This window comes from Petaurus breviceps, unplaced genomic scaffold, assembly GCF_028583685.1.
Source record: "Petaurus breviceps papuanus isolate PSGF00001 unplaced genomic scaffold, PetGlider_PUasm1.0 208, whole genome shotgun sequence".
In the NCBI taxonomy this organism is placed as follows: Eukaryota; Metazoa; Chordata; class Mammalia; order Diprotodontia; family Petauridae; genus Petaurus; species Petaurus breviceps.
In genome coordinates this window covers 31,083,935-31,099,618 of record NW_027185852.1, presented here as the reverse complement: position 1 = coordinate 31,099,618, position 15,684 = coordinate 31,083,935, and the positions used below count along the sequence as shown (strand labels likewise).

Below are 15,684 nucleotides of genomic sequence, written 5' to 3'. Positions count from 1 at the left end.
TGCTTGTTGTCCAGCCTGCTCCCCCCTTCACCTGTGCTGTGTGCCAGCCAGGCAGGGCCCAGCTCACCAGTGCACCCTGAGCATTTCCTCTGGGTCTTTTCCCTGGCCTGGGTGCTTCCCTCTGCAGTCGGCCTTGCCATGGCAGTCCTGAGTGAGTGGAGTTAATGCTGTGCCCCCTTTCTCTTCTCGCTGCCTTTGCAGAGAACGGGTGAACAAGCGTCGTGTGAAGGAGATGGTGAAGGAGTTCACGCTGCTGTGCCGGGGTCTCCATGGTACCGACTACACCGCTGACTACTGAGGGCTGGCTGAGGCCGAGTGTCCATAGAATAAACCCCAACCCCCCCTTCAAGTCCGTCCTCCTGTTTTGTGCCACTTCGGGGGCCTGGTGGGGGGAGGCCAGGGCCTACTTAGTCATCTGTCCCCTTCGTGAGCGTGGGGAGGGCCAGGTGGTCCCAGGATGGGGGAGGAGGGATTCTGCTGGCTTGTGATCGAGTGCCTGGTACAGGTGTGGCCCTGGGGAGGCAGAGGAGCTCCCAAGCCTCCCTGGAGGGTCCCACAATCCATAGCTATCCCCTGTCCAGATGCTGGGGGCCCTAAGGCAGACCCCAAAAGCTACTCTCCCCATGATCTTCAGCTCCTTCACCCCTCACCCTGGCACTGCTCTCCTTCCATCCTGATGTCTTGTCCCTTGCTGCCCTCTCCCACTACCTTCCAGGCCTTGCCAGTCTCCAACCTCGGATTGTCAGTCAGCTGCCACCATCTGCCTCTAGGGAGCTCAAGCGAGTCATGAAACTGCACATTGGGGCTGCTACAAATTATCTCATCCATACTGGGCACGGCAAACATCCCTCCCCTCCCTAATCTGTTTCCTGTCCCACTGCACAGCAGATGTCCTAGACCTGTCTTCTCATCTCCTGCATCTCTCTCATGACTCATACTTCACCCCCCAAATCAAGTGCCCCACCCCCACCTTTCTTGTCCCAGTATGCTCTGACATTCCCCCACACTCTCTTCTCTCACCTCTGTCTCACAAAAAGTGATGGCCTTCCTCCTTGCCAAGACCAACAATCTGTCTGCAACCTTGATCCTGTCTTTTCCTGTATCTTAACTTTCCTGCTGCCTTGAATATGTCCCTTTCCCCAACCTTAAAAAGCTCCTTTGCCATTCCCTCAAGCTATTGCCCTCTCCCTCCTTGAAATCAGACTCCTTGAGAAAGCCTCCTGTTCTCAGCATCTGTCTGCAATCTGACCTCTGACCCCATCACTCAACTGAAATGGCTCTCTTCAGTGTCACTCATAGTCCCTTCATTGCTGAATCTAGCGGCCTTCTCTCACTCTTCCTTTTTCTTGAGCTATCTGCAGCCTTTGACACCAGTGATCGGCATCTCCTGAAGACCTTCCCTCCGGGAGCTTTTCCCAAAATGGCTTTCCTAGGCCTTCTCCATCCATTTCATGCTTCTGCATTTAGGTATCCCCCAAGACTCTGCCTGGGCCCCTTATCTTCTCCTTTCCCGTCTCCCTGGGGGAATCTCATCAGCTCCCATGAGTCCAATGGTCAGTGTTATGCACATGCCTCCCAGATTTGTGGATACCACTGTGGAGTCACAGCAGACAGCATTCCAGACTTGGAGTCAGAGCCCACCTCAGATACACACTGTTTGGCTCGGAGGCTGTCACTTCGGGGAGATGAGGGTCCTCTAAGGCCTCTCCAGTTCTGAATTTATGATCCTTTGATTGTCCAGGGTCCCATGGGCCTGCCCCAAACAGAACCTATTATCTTCTCTCCCAGATCCATCCCTCCAAAATTCCCTATCACTTAACCAACATTTGTCAGGTGCTGTCTTTAGTGCTGGGGATACAGGGTGCCTGCCTCTAAGGAGCTCACGTTCTGATGGGGGGGTCAGCATGCAAACAACCATGCACAAATGAGATAGGGATGGAGTCTTCCAGAAGGATGCCACTAACTGAGGTCTGTGGGCGGGTGGACAGGAAAGACCTCTTGTGGGGTTTAAGCTGCCTTAAAAGAAGGCAGGGAAGCTGAGGAGTGGAACTGAAGGAAGGCTGGCCGTTTGAGTGGAGGATGAACTGGAGTGGAGAGACATTTGAGGCAAGCACCACCCCCTCCCCTGCCCCCCAGCAAACTAGTGCAGTAGTCCGGGTGCGAGGGATGGCTTCCACCGTGGTGGTAGCAGGGCCCAAGGAGAGGAGGAGAGGTGCATCTTGAAAGGACTTGACAACATATTAGATACTTGGGGTGAGTAGAGAGAGGCGAGGTTGATAGCAGGGTTAAGCCTGGTGGCTGGGAGGATGGTGGTGCCTTTGGCAGCAATAGGGACATTTGGAAGAGAGAAGGGGAGGTGTGGAGGAGGTGATGAGGTTGGTTTAGGGTACATTGAGTTTCACATGCCTGGGGAACGTCCATTTTGATGTGTCTAAAAGGTGATGTGTGTCTGGAGGTTAGGACAGGATTGGTCCATCTGGGAATCCTCTGCAAGTCAGGTGATAATTGAAGCTCTGGGAACCGAGACCACCAATTGAGATGGTATAGATGAGAGAGCCCAAGCCAGAGCCCTGGGGGGCCCCACAGATGCAGTGAAGGGCTCAGAGAAGGAGCAGTCGGGAAGGGAGCCGAGAAAGCAGTGTCATGTAAAAGGAGAGAGATGAGGGTATGCAGAAGATCCTGTCTGAGGCTGCAGAGGTCCAGAAGTAAGACTGCAAAAAGGCCATTCCATTTAGGGTTTCTCAGGGCATTCAGCTGTGGAGGGGAGGGGAGATAGAGGACTGCAGCTAGCGGAGATGGGACAGTCTAATGAGGGGGGTTTGGTTTGGTTTTAAGAATAGGGAAGGCATGGGTGTGTTTGTAGGCAGCAGGGGAAGAGCCAGTAGGCTTCAGATTATTAGAGCATGGGGATGACAGAGGGGACAATGTGCTGGAGAAGACAGGAGAGTTTGGGATCAGGGCTGTGTACCCTCAGCCACTTGGGATTAGAAACCTTAGTGACCTCTCCCATGCCACATGTCACAAGGTCTCATCTGATCTTCTGACCTATTCCCTCTGTCCCCCTTGCCACCCATGACTGGACTACTGAGATGCCTACTGGTCTCCCTGCCTCTGGAGTCTCTTTCCAATAAAACATGCTGCCATGATTTTCCTAGAATAAACGTCTGACCCTACCTCCCTCACCCCCACATGTACACATGCTTTAAACTCCAGTGGCTCCCCGTTCCCTCCAGCATCACATGGGAAATCCTTTGGCTGGCATTCAGAGCCCTTCCCTTCCCGACCTGGCCCTTTTCCCACCTTCGGTAGTGCTCTTCTCCACATGCTCCATCCACCTTCCAGCTTCACCTCTCCATCCCTTCTTCATGCCTCTGCCTGGCTCCTTCCTCCCCACCCTGGAATGCTGTCCCTTCTCACATGTGTCTGTTAGCTCAAATTCGGCCTCATGCAGGGAGCCCTTCCCAGCCCTCCCACCTCCAGCTGCTAGAGTCCTCATCTCTAAAGGAACCTTCTCTCTCTTCTCTAGCTACTTGTATCTATAATACAAAGGCAAGGCTGGCTGGGCCGTAGAATGGGGTAGGGGGAGATATGTGAAATGAGGCTGGAAAGGCTGTTGGGGTGGGAGTGAGGGGCAGCTTCCAATTAAGATAGCCCAGTGAAGCCTAACTCCCCCATATTCCCTCTGGCAATGAGCTTAAAAGAGTACCTGATTGAACCAGTATGCCAGGGAACTCCAAAGAGGGATGCCAGAGAGTGAGCTCCTTTATCCAGCCCAGACTAAGCAGAGGAACCCACACAAAGGCATTTAGAAGCTTGGGCGCCTCGTGGAGGGGCCCTGGCCCAGAAACCAGCACAAGCACAGGTGAATTAGACAGGGAATCTCCAGGCCAGGGAGGAAGCTCCTGAGAGGAGGGGAGTGCTTCCACAGGAAAGGGAGAGCCCCAAAGGCCGGAAGGCACCAAATAGAATAGAGAGAGAATATGAGAGAGCTAGAAGAGGAGGCAGTGAGGCTGGGGAGGGCTCAGATACACAACAGGGGGATTTGCATTGGGTCCTAGGGAAACCTAGTTTATTGAGCAAGGTATTGTGTGCCTCCTCTGTTCCTGGCACCATGCTAATGGATGAGAATAAAGACAGAAGACAGAAGCTGTCTTTGAGAAGCTCATGGCCTAATGGGAGGAGGGGGCAACCAGCGAGCCATTGGGCAAGCAGGTTTTATACAGGACAAATTGGAGATGATGGGTAGAGGGAAGGCATTAGAACCAAAGGGTGTTGGAAAATGTTCCTGTTAGGAGGTGGGATTTTTTGCCAGGCCTTGAAGGAGGCCAGGAGGCAAAGCATTCCTGGCATGGGGAACAGCCAGGGACGTAGGCCCAAATTCAGCGAGGAGACCAGGGCCACTGGATCAGAGCATGGGAGGTGGATAGGCAGTAAGGTAGACTAGGAGGGGGCTGGGACATGAAGGGCTTTGAATGCTGAACAGAGATTTTTACCTGTTCCTAGAAGTGATAGGGAGCCCCTAGCATTGGTTGGCTAGGAGGGTGATATGGACAGACCTGGCTTAAAGTGAAGGTGTTCCTAAATGAAGATTAAATTGACAATTAAAGAGAGAATAGCCTGTCCTGGGGAGAGACTTGGGACAGGAAGGCCAACCAGCAGGTGGCTACTACCAGAGTTCAAGGATTTAGTAGCGAGGGCCAGCACGATGACAGTAGCCATGTAGAGAGGAGAAAAGGGGATGGATATGGGCTATGGCAGTAAAGCCAGTAGTGTCTGACAAGTGCTTTGTTGTGCTAGGTGAGGGAGAGCAAGGAGAAGGGGGTGTTAGTGTGGATGTGAATCTGGGGGATTGGAAGTTTGGTGGTGCCCTAGGCAGGAAACCACAAGTTGGGAAGAGGGGGTATGGCCTCACTTAGATGTCCCTCCCCACCCCCAGCTCTAAAGCATGGGCCTCCAAGTGAAGAGCTGGGCCCATGCATGATGCCTCTAACTGCAGAGACCTAGCTCATCCAAGTGGGCATTGGTGCCCCTGGGATGGGGACCAGTCCAGCAAAGCTGTGGTCATTGGGTGGGCTTAGTCCGGTCACCTTCCCTCCTGGGCACCTTGGTTTCTCATCTGAGAGGGGAGGGAGTGCAGGAGGAGCAACGGGTGGAGGGAGGGGTTATAAATAGACAGTTTCAGGTGGCAGGTCATAGCAGCCCTGGGGTTATCCAGCACCATATTCTGTGGGGCAGGTTCTGTCATGAAAAGGCCAGGAGTGGTGTCCCACCAACCTGACTAGTCAAGCACCCAGAGCAGGGCTGACCATCTGAGGATGAAGCTTCTTTGGCTGCGGCAACAGTCCTGGTCCCGTGTGACCCCCTTCCTCTTTGGCAGTGACACACAACAGCAGCAGCAGCAGCGGAGGAAAAGGCTGCCAAGAACCATGTGGTTTTAGGCCATCAAACTTCCATTTGACTGCTGGGCTTCTAATGCAAAGTCCTTGTCCACTGACAGGTGAAGGGACACATTCATTGCTGGGAGAGCTGGATCACATTGACTTCAGTCTCCTTGCTCTAAAAATGAAAACAGCTGGATTGGTCCCATGGCAAGAGCTGGGAGAGAGAAGGGATGATATGAGAAGGGTACGAAGCCATCAGATATGTATTCTGGGAAGAACAAATGGGCCCATTCCGTGCCCAAGGGCAAGAAAGGCCCTCCATTGGAACTCAGGATGTCAGCAGAAATCGAGGAAAGCCCTCTGGCATGTGGGGTGGACTCCCAAAGGTGAACTTATGGGAGGATATGAACAAGAATTGCCCAGAACAAGTGGGCAAGTGTGTAGGGGCTGCTATTCGGGTTGGAGCAAATCTTAACGGTATGCATCTCTGCCTGGTTTCACCTCCCTAGGTAAGATGCCCCTTTCAGCATCACTTCTACCCTCAGCACCATGTGCTTATTCAAGCCTTGGATACTACCTTCCTCAACCTGCTTCCCCTCTGATTGGAGGGCTGGAGGGTGGAGCACTGAATGCCTACCAAAGCTTTCCTTCTTAGGGGGCAGGAATCAGACTTCCAGGAACAAGATGCCTCACTCTCGCTCCTTCCCTGTGTCCTCCCTCCCTTTTCCAGCTTCCTTTTGTGAGTTATCTACTTGATTAGACTGTAAGCTCCTTGGGGGGCATGAACTTTCTTTTTTCTATTTGTATCACTAGCACTTAGCACAGTGCCTGGTACATCATTTGTTGTCATTTCAGTCATCTCTAACTCATTGTGCTCCCATTTGGGGTTTTCTTGGCAGAGATACTGGAGACGTTTGCTGTTTCCTTCTCCAACTCATTTCACAGATGAGGAAACTGAGGCAAACAGGATTAAGTGACTTGCCCAGGGTCACATAGCTAGTAGGTATCTGAGGCCAGATGTGAACTCAGGAAGACTCATCTTCCTGACTCCAGGTCCAGCACTATCCACTGTGCCACCAGTAGGTGCTTAGTAAAGGTTTATTTAATTGAATTGTCCAGAAGTGAGATGGACTAATGGGCAGGGAGGTCTCCAAGCAGAATCTAGAAGATCCCTTGATGGCATGAAGATTACAAATTTTGAGTTGCAGCAGATCCCTTACAGCACTTTATGGTGACTGTTTCATGCCTCGATTGCATTCACTGCTCATTTCAGCATTGCACCATTTCTCCTTTCAAAATTCATCTTCCGTTGTCACCTCCTACAGGAAATCTTCCCTCATTCCCACAGGTGCTTGTGCCTTGCCCCCATTGCCTGGAACTGACTTTATTTTGTATCTGTTTAAAGGTGTTCATGTGGTCATCTTTCCCAGCCACACTGGAAGCTCCTTGAGGGCAAGAACAGTCTCATTTTGTATCCGAATTTCCTCACACAGAACCTGGCGTTCAGTAAATGCACATTGGTTCATTGATTTTAAGGACTGGTAGAAATTCTGTACCTGAAGAGGGAGGGATGGGGCTGTTCTAGGTAGGTGGTAACATGGATAGGAGCATTGAAGCTGCTAGGTGGCCTGGTGGATAGGGAGCCTGCTCTGAAGTCAGGAAGACTTGAATGTAGATCTGGTCTCAAACACATAGTAGCTGTGTGACCCTGGGCAAGTCACCCATATCTGCCTCAGTTTCCTCTTATGTAAATTGGGGATAATAACAGCACCTGCCTCTCAAGGTTATTGTGAAGGCCAAATGAGAGAATAATTGTAAAGTACCTGGTGCCTGATAAGTACTAGGTAAGCTTAGTTATTCTTATTGTTTTATTATGATGATGTGAAGCATCTCCCAGTTTGGTTCAGGGTGGTGAGGAGAAAAATAGGAGTGAATTACAACATTTATTTAGCACTTTCAGATTTGCAAAGTGTTTTGAATACATTATCTCATTTGATTCTCGGGAAAAATCTGAAAGGTGGAAGCTTGTATTATCTCCATTTGGGAGATGAGGAAACAGAGGCATGGAGTCACACAGCTAATATGTGTGTGAGGCTGGACTGGAACTCAACTTCCTGATTCAAGTCCAGTATTTTAGTCCAAGTCCTTCAGGCTAGAAAGATAATTGAATGAAAGGTTGTGAAAAAACCTTGAATGTTGGACATAAGGGTATGAGTTTCAGTCACTAAAGGTAGGACCGCAGTGGAGTTTCTGACCCAGATCTGTGCATAAGAAAGGCTGGGGGGAAAGCCCCAACCACTCCCCGTCCTTTTTTTATTTTTTAATTAGCAAATTGAGAGAAGGAAGAGACGTCTGAAGGGTAGCAGGGAGAAGTGACTCAGCCCCAGATCTCCAGACTCCGGATCCCAGCATCAATCATCGACTCAGCCACGAGGTCAGACCGGCAGCTTCCGACGGGCTCAGGCTCCTCCTCCTTGTGACTGCCGCCTGGGGGGAGAAGGGGAGAAGGCCAAATAGCCTGGGCCCTCTCCTGTTTCCAGAGGTCTCGCGAGTGATCGAGGACTTCGTGTCTTCACTCCTACCCCCACCCCACTGCTATCTGCTCACCAACCACCATGGAAGCGCCGCCTCCTCCAGGCAGGCTTGCCGAGGTTCCCGCACGTTCCCCCCCCCCCCCCCCCCCCCCTCCCTGGCACGCCTCTTCTCGCTCCTCCCCGCCCCCCCCCCACCTCATTTTCTCCAGGCGTAAAATGAAGGAGGTCGGAGTGGCCGAGCTAAGTCCTTTGGGTGCCATGAGGTTTTCTTTCCGTTCTCGGGGCCTGTGGCTCCATTGGACCTATATCCCTTCCTAGCCCAGAGCTGCGGGGGGAGTTAGCCACCTCGGGTCTGTCTGGCCGCCTGCTGCCTGGGAGCTACTTTGTATCCACCTCTGCTGTCCTCCCCAGCCCAGCCAGCGGCTACATCTGCAGCTACATTGTATCCACCACATCACCGCTCCCACGGCGGGGGGGGGGGGGGGGGGGGGGGGGGGGGGGGGGGGGGGGGGGGGGGGAATGGGAGGGAGGGAGAGAGAGAGAGAGAGAGAGAGAGGGAGAGAGTGAGCATGTGTGTGTCCCTCTTTCTCTTCCATTCCACTCCACCTCTGCTGTGGCAGCATAGCATCTAGGCCCGCAGCTCTGCTACTGAGCCAAAGACTGCTGGAGGACCTGAGGGTCAGCCGCAGCGTTGCTCTCTAGAAGCGCTTCACCCTAATAGTTCTGGGTAATGCTGGCTGTGTAGTGGTCGTCGCCGCAGTCACCCTTTAACTTACGGTGGAACACCGCCTGTACTCTGTTGCCCGGGGAACAGAGGAGGGAACACTAGAGCCAGGCCGCGCATGCGGCTCCGGGACTTTTTCCGTTCACCCGCCCCCAACCCCCCCTTACCCCGGGCCCAGGAAACTACAACTCCCACTAAAGTGTGCGGCTCAGATCTGAGGATTGCGGTTAGGATGGAGGTAGGGCAACTACGCCTCTTCCTATTGGCTCAGAGTCCGGGAGTAGGCTATTGGCTACTGGCACAGGGCAGAAGGAAATCACGGGCTTGGATTGGCGAAGACTGAAGGCTGGGGCGGGGGTGGGGTAGTCCCGGAAATAGCGGCGAGGCTGGCGGGGAGACCCACGTGGAGGGTCCGGCGTACGCAGTGTGGTCCTGGAGCTGATCCCAGGTTCGTAGCCGACGTCTGGCAGCCCGTGCTGCGGAAGGTGACATGGTAGACGCTTTCAGCAGCCCGGCAGGGGCCGCGCTGCAGAGGGAGGCTGGCGCCCCGGGACCACTGACGCCTCTCGCGGACCTGGGTCGTACTTACGAGCTACAGCGAGTTCAAGCCTTCGTGCTGGAGCACGAAGCCAGACGGGTAAGTGGGGGAAGGAAGGGAGGGTGTAAAGGGTGGGTGGGAGGGAGACTGAAGGGACCTGGGGGAGGGGAAAGGGTATATCGGGGTGGGGGTGGGGTACGGCCCCTCTCCAGAGTCGAGTGAAGCTCTGAGCAGGGCTCTCTCTGCTGGCTGCCCAGGTGGCCTTGCAGTTCCCCGATGAACTTCTTGGAGACAGTGTGGCTGTAGCTCGGGCCCTGGAGGAGACGACGGGAGCCAAGATGTTTGTTCTGGGGGACACAGCCTATGGCAGGTGGGAGCCTGAGGGCGGGAGGGAATCCAGGAGATCTTCTGTCGACCTTGCCCCGCCCTTATAACTGATCCCCCTCTGCAGCTGCTGTGTGGATGTACTGGGGGCGGAGCAGGCTGAAGCCGATGCCCTGGTCCACTTTGGCCCCGCCTGCTTGAGCCCACTTTCCTGCCCCCTGCCTGTCATCTATGTCCTTGGCCAGCGTGCAGTGGCCCTGGAGCTGTGTGCCGAGGCCTTCAGAACCCTGCACCCCAACCCTGCAGAGCCTGTGGTGCTCCTCAGTGAGCCAGCCTGTGCCCACGCTCTGGGTGAGGACGAAGGGACAGGAGGGTGGGTAGAGGCCTGCATCGCTGGTCCCCAGGTGCGACCCCGAGCTCCTAGTGAAAAGGGAGTTTCTTTTGATTTTCACTGTATCCACAGTAAAAAATACTAACATGGTTTGGTTTGGAGTAGGTGTTTAAGAAATGTTGATTGATTTATTGGGGAGGAGGAAAGGAAATTGGCTGAGACTTTACTACCCAAGTCAGCCCAGGCCACTTACTAGTTTGTTGCCTCAGTTTCCCCATCTGCTCCTTAGCCAAGGGCCTTAGTTTCCTCATATGTCCTTGGAATGAATGCCTGAATTATAGGACCTCAGAGTCGGGAAGGATATTTGGGAAGGCCTGGAGTCTAACCTGTCCCAGACCATTACAGTATGGTGGCCATCCAGCATCTGTGACCTTTAGTGAGGGGGTGCTTTCTCCTTCCCAAGGCAGCCCAGTCTAGTGACCACGAGGAAGCTCTTTATGAATCGAGCTTACTTATATCTTTTCGGCTTTCTCTTCCTTCACCTTTGACCTTAGAGGCTAACTAACTGGTCCCCTTTAGTCCTCTCTCCTCCCCCATAAGCACCTGTCCTAATACTAGGTGCTTTCCTGGCCAGGCCTGGTGTGACTGCCTGCCTAGTCGGCTCTGCCCACTGACCTAATGCATTCTCTCTGCAGAAGCCTTGGCTGCCCTTCTTCGGCCACAGTATGAAGACATCCTGGTCTCCCACCCAGCTCTGCCCACTGCTGCTTCAGGCTGGGAGCACCCACCGTTGGAACGCTTTGGCCGCTTTTTCCCACTGGGCCCCGGACAGCAGCTGGAGGACTATGGTGCCTTTTATGTGGGGGGCTCTGAGAATAGGGACAACAGCGGGGCTGACCTGAGCCCAGATCTGCTTCAGCTGCTCCTGGGCTGGGCCCCCAGCCGCCCCTTCTCATCCTGCCTGCCAGGCTCTGGACAGGCCCAAGCAGAGGGCCCCCGGGCAGTCCGAGCTAGAGCCCGGAGCCACTATCTGGTGGAGCGGGCACGGGATGCTCACGTAGTGGGACTACTGGCAGGTGCTCCAGGGGGGGCAGGGCACTGTGAGGCTCTGGCCCACCTTCGGAAACTAGCGCAGGCTGCTGGCAAGCGGGCCTATGTCCTGTCACTGGGCTGGCCTAGCCCTGCCAAGTTGGCCAACTTCCCAGAGGTGGATGTCTTTGTGCTGCTGGCCTGTCCTTTGAGGGTACTTGACCGACCCCAGAGTGGTGCCAGCAGAGGTCTCTTCCGGCCAGTGCTCACCCCCTATGAGCTGGAAGCTGCTTGCAATCCAGCTCGGGGGCCCCTAGGTCTGGGCCCTTACTTGACTCACTACTCTGACCTGCTTCCAGGTAAGGCCCAGCACCCCTGTCCCTTAGCCTCCTGCTTTGGTTTCACTCCCAGCTGGGAGGGAAGGAGAAGAGAAGGGCCCATACATCCCTGATCTGCCTCACTGTCCCTGCAGGCTCCCCCTTTCACGTGCCAATCCCGCCCCCAGACTCTGAACTATGGGGTGCACCTGATGTGTCTCTCATCACTGGAGAATTGCGTCCACCACAGGCCTTGGCCTCACCAGATGTTCCTGATGTCCCCGTGGCCTCGGCCCTGAGTCAGCGATCCCGGCTTGAGCTTGCTGAGAGCAGTCCAGCAGGTATCCCCCCAGTTCCCCTGGATCCTCTGGGGCCTCACTTGGTGGGTGGGTGGGTGGGTGGGAGGGTGTTCGGGCCCTTGGCTGACTCTTTTCCTTGTCCACTCCCAGCTTTGTTCCTTGGTTCCCGTACTTGGTGGGGGTTGGAACCTCAGGTAGGCCAGACGGCACCAACGAGGGCAGTAGCTGGGAGACGAGGTGTGCCCATTGCCTACGAGGATGAGCCTGGCAGCTGAGGAACCCTCAGCGGCAGATAGTACTCCAAGAAAAGACCTTGACACTCCTTGAAAAAGCAGATCGCAGGTGCCAACAGCCTGTCTGCCTGGAGTAGGCAGGCTTGGGCAGGGCTGTCCTCCCTGGCAGACTTCAGATGTCTCTGCTCTCTGAGCTTTTACTGATGGCTGAACACAAGGGAGTGGGGATGGGGGGAGGGGGGGGCAAGCACTTACACAGCATCTACTGTGTGTGAGGCACTGGGCCAAACACCTTTACAAAGAGCTCATGTGATCCTCCCAAAAATCCTGGGAAGTAGGTACTGATAAGGATTTTACAGATAAGGAAACTGAGGCAGGCAGAGTGCCCAGGGTCACACAGATGGTCAGTGTCTGAAGCCAGATATGGACTCTGGTCTTGCTCTAGGCTCAGCTCTCCAACCACTGTGCTCACCTAGTTAACAGGTGGTCCAAGATCAAGGTGACCCCCAAAACTGAATACTGTTCTTTGGTCTGCTGCTATCTCGGTATCTCAGGGGCTCTGTCAGCACACAGAAAGCATTGATTGGGCACCTACTGTAAGACAGTATGTCAGACCCTGTGCTGAATGTGTAACCATGGCAATACCAGGTCCCTCCCCCTTTGGTCCCCAGTGGACTCGCCATCTGGTGGGGGAGACAGACAACATGGACCAGAGACTAGGCTTCCAGGGGCATCCAGGCCTCCTTGTACCTTAACACCAGGCGTGGAAGAGGGACATTCCTGCCCCAGTCTGTGAAGCTGCTCATGCCTTTGGGGAACCACTCTATTGGTGAGAGTGATTCTTCTGCAGAGACGAAACCAGCCTCTTGTGTGGAGTTGGGGGGAAGGAAGTTCCAGTTGAACGTATTAGATATTTAAAAAGAAAAGCAACCTTGTCAACTAGGCCGCGGCTGCATTCTCGGGTATAATCTTTTTTCCTGTTCTACCATGTTCTTGGAAATGCCCATTTTGTTCATTAGGTTTAGAATAAAAAATGTTTTAAAAGAATGTTGAGTGCATTAGTGAATGATATAAAAGGTGCCCTGAATCTCTATGGGCCTTTAGCTGAGGAGATGCCTGGGTTTGGGAGGCTCTTGGCCTTGGGTCACATTCACCAGGATGCCCCATGCAGCCCTGGCTCTGCCTGCCTTGGTTGGATGTGGCTCTCTCCAGAGCCCCAGTCTTGATCATTGCTGGCTTTTTGGTGGACCCTGCCCCTTGGACGAGCTGTAGGCCTGTGTACTGAGCAGAGTTCCTTCTCTCCCCAGCCCCCAACTTCTGTCTAAGGCACCCTTCCTCCCAGTGTCATCCCTGACTCCCTTCTCCCCCCTCCTTCCCATGTCCAAAAAAATCAGTGGCCAAATCTTGCTGTTCCTCACAACCCCCCACCCAGCTCCTCTCCACTCCCAGCCCATGTGATAGTAATGGCAATTAAAGATTCCCCTGTATTGGCTTGGTTTTCAAATTGATTGTGTTAAAACCCAGAGTTTGTTAATCCCACCTGTGGGATGGGCTTGTTGATGTGAAAAGAAAGTCCTGAACTGGGAGGAGCTGGTGACATAGATTTGGAGAGACACTAGAGAGAGGCGGAAGATCTTTTTGGAAGCAGCACCTCGTGGAGAGAGAGAGAGACTAAGAGAATTGCTGGTGGCCGCTTTGAATTGCCCTGGACTTTTGAGACCTGCCCCCTGAGCTGCCAAGGACTGAGGAGACATGGCTGTTTTGCTGGTACTTTGTCTGTCTGTTTTGATGTTGTTTTGCCAGATTTGTCCACTGGTGAAAGACAGTCCTTTTGTTGAAGAAGTCCTGGAACCTGGCATTTGGTTAAGAAGCCCTGAGACTGTCCTGCAGACAGAGTGAATACTGTCCACTGGTGAAGGACAGTGCTGTTGTTGCAGGGGTCTGGGAACCTTTCTGTTGGTTTGGAAGCCCTGAAGAAGGATTTTCTTGTTGGATGTTTACAGAAATCCTGGGAGAGGGCTTTGCTAATGTGTTCAGGGGTTCTAGGACTGTTCTACAGACAGAGGATAAATTCATGAAGGGACTGGCAATGTATCTTATGGCCTTGCTAAGCCTTGTCTCCCCAGGAACTAAGATTGCTGAGAACTTGCCTCGTGTCAAGATGAAGAAAAGACCTCCATTTGGGTATTAAGTGCTGTGTTTAAACTTGATGTAACTCTGGGGTAGATTCAATTGTGATCCAGGGGTGGGGAACTTTTGACCTTTTTGTGTTCTATGGTTGAGCAAATGAATGTATTTTACTTATGTTTGGAAACTAATCTCCATTTGAGAAGAGGGGCTTTGTGGTGGACTAAATGAAGGTATAGCCTAGGGGTGGAGAAGTATTTAGACCAGGGACTTTGTAATTGATTGAATGATTGGAAGGTCCTGGGGTGGGGTAGTACTTGGAGATTATTTAATCACGCTTAGTAAATGTTGTATTTGGAATGGTGTCATGTTTTAATCTTCTCTGTTCTTGGTTTGTCACTGAATAAAATAGAGAGCACCTATGCTGGTATTTTGAACCTGGGAAGTTGCCTTTGCTTGGCATTACATTACAGCCCACCAGCCTCAGTCTCTTGTCCTCTCTTACTGGGACCCTAGCCATAGCTGCCTCCTTGGTCTCCCCAAAGCCATCCTTTCCCTCCTGTTTTTCTTTGTGACACAGCTGTCAGAATGATAACAGTGGGAGTGGGATCACATCACTCTGCTCAGGCCTCACTAGCTCCCTGTTACCTCTCCCCTGTGAGCACACACAACCTGGCTGCAGGCTTTTTCCAGGCTGAACTCTGCCTCATGTTCTCCATGTCTTGGCCAACTGCCTTCCCCCCTTTGTACAGGCTATACCCCGTGCCTAGAATGCCCTCCCTCCTCCCCTCATCTGGGGATGGTGGGCAGATATTGGTACCACGTTGCCCCCCAAAGCAATTCTCATTCTGCCTCTCACCCTTGATTTGGCCCTCAGGACCACAAAGAACAAGCCCAATATTTCTCCACGTCTTCAAAAACACGAAGAAAGCTCTGTTGGCCCACCTGGTTCTTTTTCTCTCTGAGATAAACTCCCCCAGTTCCTTTGATCCTCACATGACTCAAGCTGGAGCCTCCCATTGCCCTCTGGACGCTCCCCAGCTGGTCTGGGACCCTTTTCACACTGGTGGCCAGAGCTGAGCACCCTCCTCCAGATGAAACCTGGCAGGAGGCAGTGGGGCCATCACCGCTTCCTGAGATTGCTCCCTTTTGAATGTGGCCCAAACCACATTGGCCTTTTGGCCACCTGCCTCATTGCACTGCTGGCTCTCTGGGCTTGTGGTCCACTAACCACCCTCCCCCCAGTCTCTTTCCAGAACACCAGCTGTCCGGGCCCCTCCCAGCTTTGACTTGTGGTACCTAAGTGCAGGACTTGGCTTTTATTCCCAGGGGATTTCACCTTAGAATCAGTCCAAGGATCCCACGTCATCACCGTCCTTTTGGAGCCCTATTACCATCCAGAGTGCAAGGTTGATGACAGCCTATGATGACATCTATGCTATTCTCTAAGTCACTGATAACATTACACAGCCCAGAGCCAAGCATAGATCCCTGTGGAATGCCACTGGAGACCTTCCAAATGGGTGGTGACCATTACTAACTACTTCTGCCTTTGAGCCGGGCCACCTGATCGCACTCTTGTCTGGCTATATCTTTTCTCAGAAGGCTACTGTGAGATGCTTTGTCTCACATTGCTAAAAATCCAGGTAATCTGCTTGAAGCATCTGCCAATGTGGGAGGCCCAGCCTAGAGAGAGAGGCTCTGAGAAAGCTGTGGGTTTGCCAGGTTCCTAGGCCCCCAGATGACTTCCACAGAGAAATGAGGAAGCCTCTTGAGGAGAGGGAGGAGACTGCTCTGGGTGGCCCTGGTGGCTGGACCCCTCCTCCCACCAGTTGAGACTGGAGAAA

The 15,684-nt window shown here is 53.3% G+C and overlaps 2 protein-coding genes across 3 annotated transcripts in view; both read left to right on the top strand.

The window, feature by feature from the left end:
- The window catches only part of LOC138165427 (importin-13), a 34,708-nt gene extending 34,359 nt beyond the window's left edge, over window positions 1-349 (top strand). Inside the window, exon 19 of the mRNA XM_069093772.1 lies at window positions 202-349. Coding sequence (XP_068949873.1) covers window positions 202-298 — 97 coding nt within the window. The 3' untranslated portion in view covers window positions 299-349. The remainder of the gene's footprint in view (window positions 1-201) is intronic.
- Window positions 350-8,964: 8,615 nt separating this feature from the next.
- Window positions 8,965-12,757, top strand: LOC138165425 (2-(3-amino-3-carboxypropyl)histidine synthase subunit 2-like). 2 transcript variants are annotated; one of them, XM_069093769.1, is made up of 6 exons: window positions 8,965-9,276; window positions 9,435-9,547; window positions 9,629-9,852; window positions 10,528-11,220; window positions 11,334-11,519; window positions 11,628-12,757. In XM_069093769.1, the coding sequence occupies exons 1-6, from the start codon at window positions 9,130-9,132 to the stop codon at window positions 11,750-11,752; spliced, it is 1,488 nt and encodes a 495-aa protein (XP_068949870.1). In that variant the 5' UTR covers window positions 8,965-9,129; the 3' UTR covers window positions 11,753-12,757. The 2 variants fall into 2 exon arrangements, with proteins under 2 accessions (XP_068949870.1, XP_068949872.1); XM_069093771.1 differs by lacking the exon at window positions 9,629-9,852 and having other exon boundaries at window positions 9,241-9,276.
- Window positions 12,758-15,684: the final 2,927 nt, after the last annotated feature.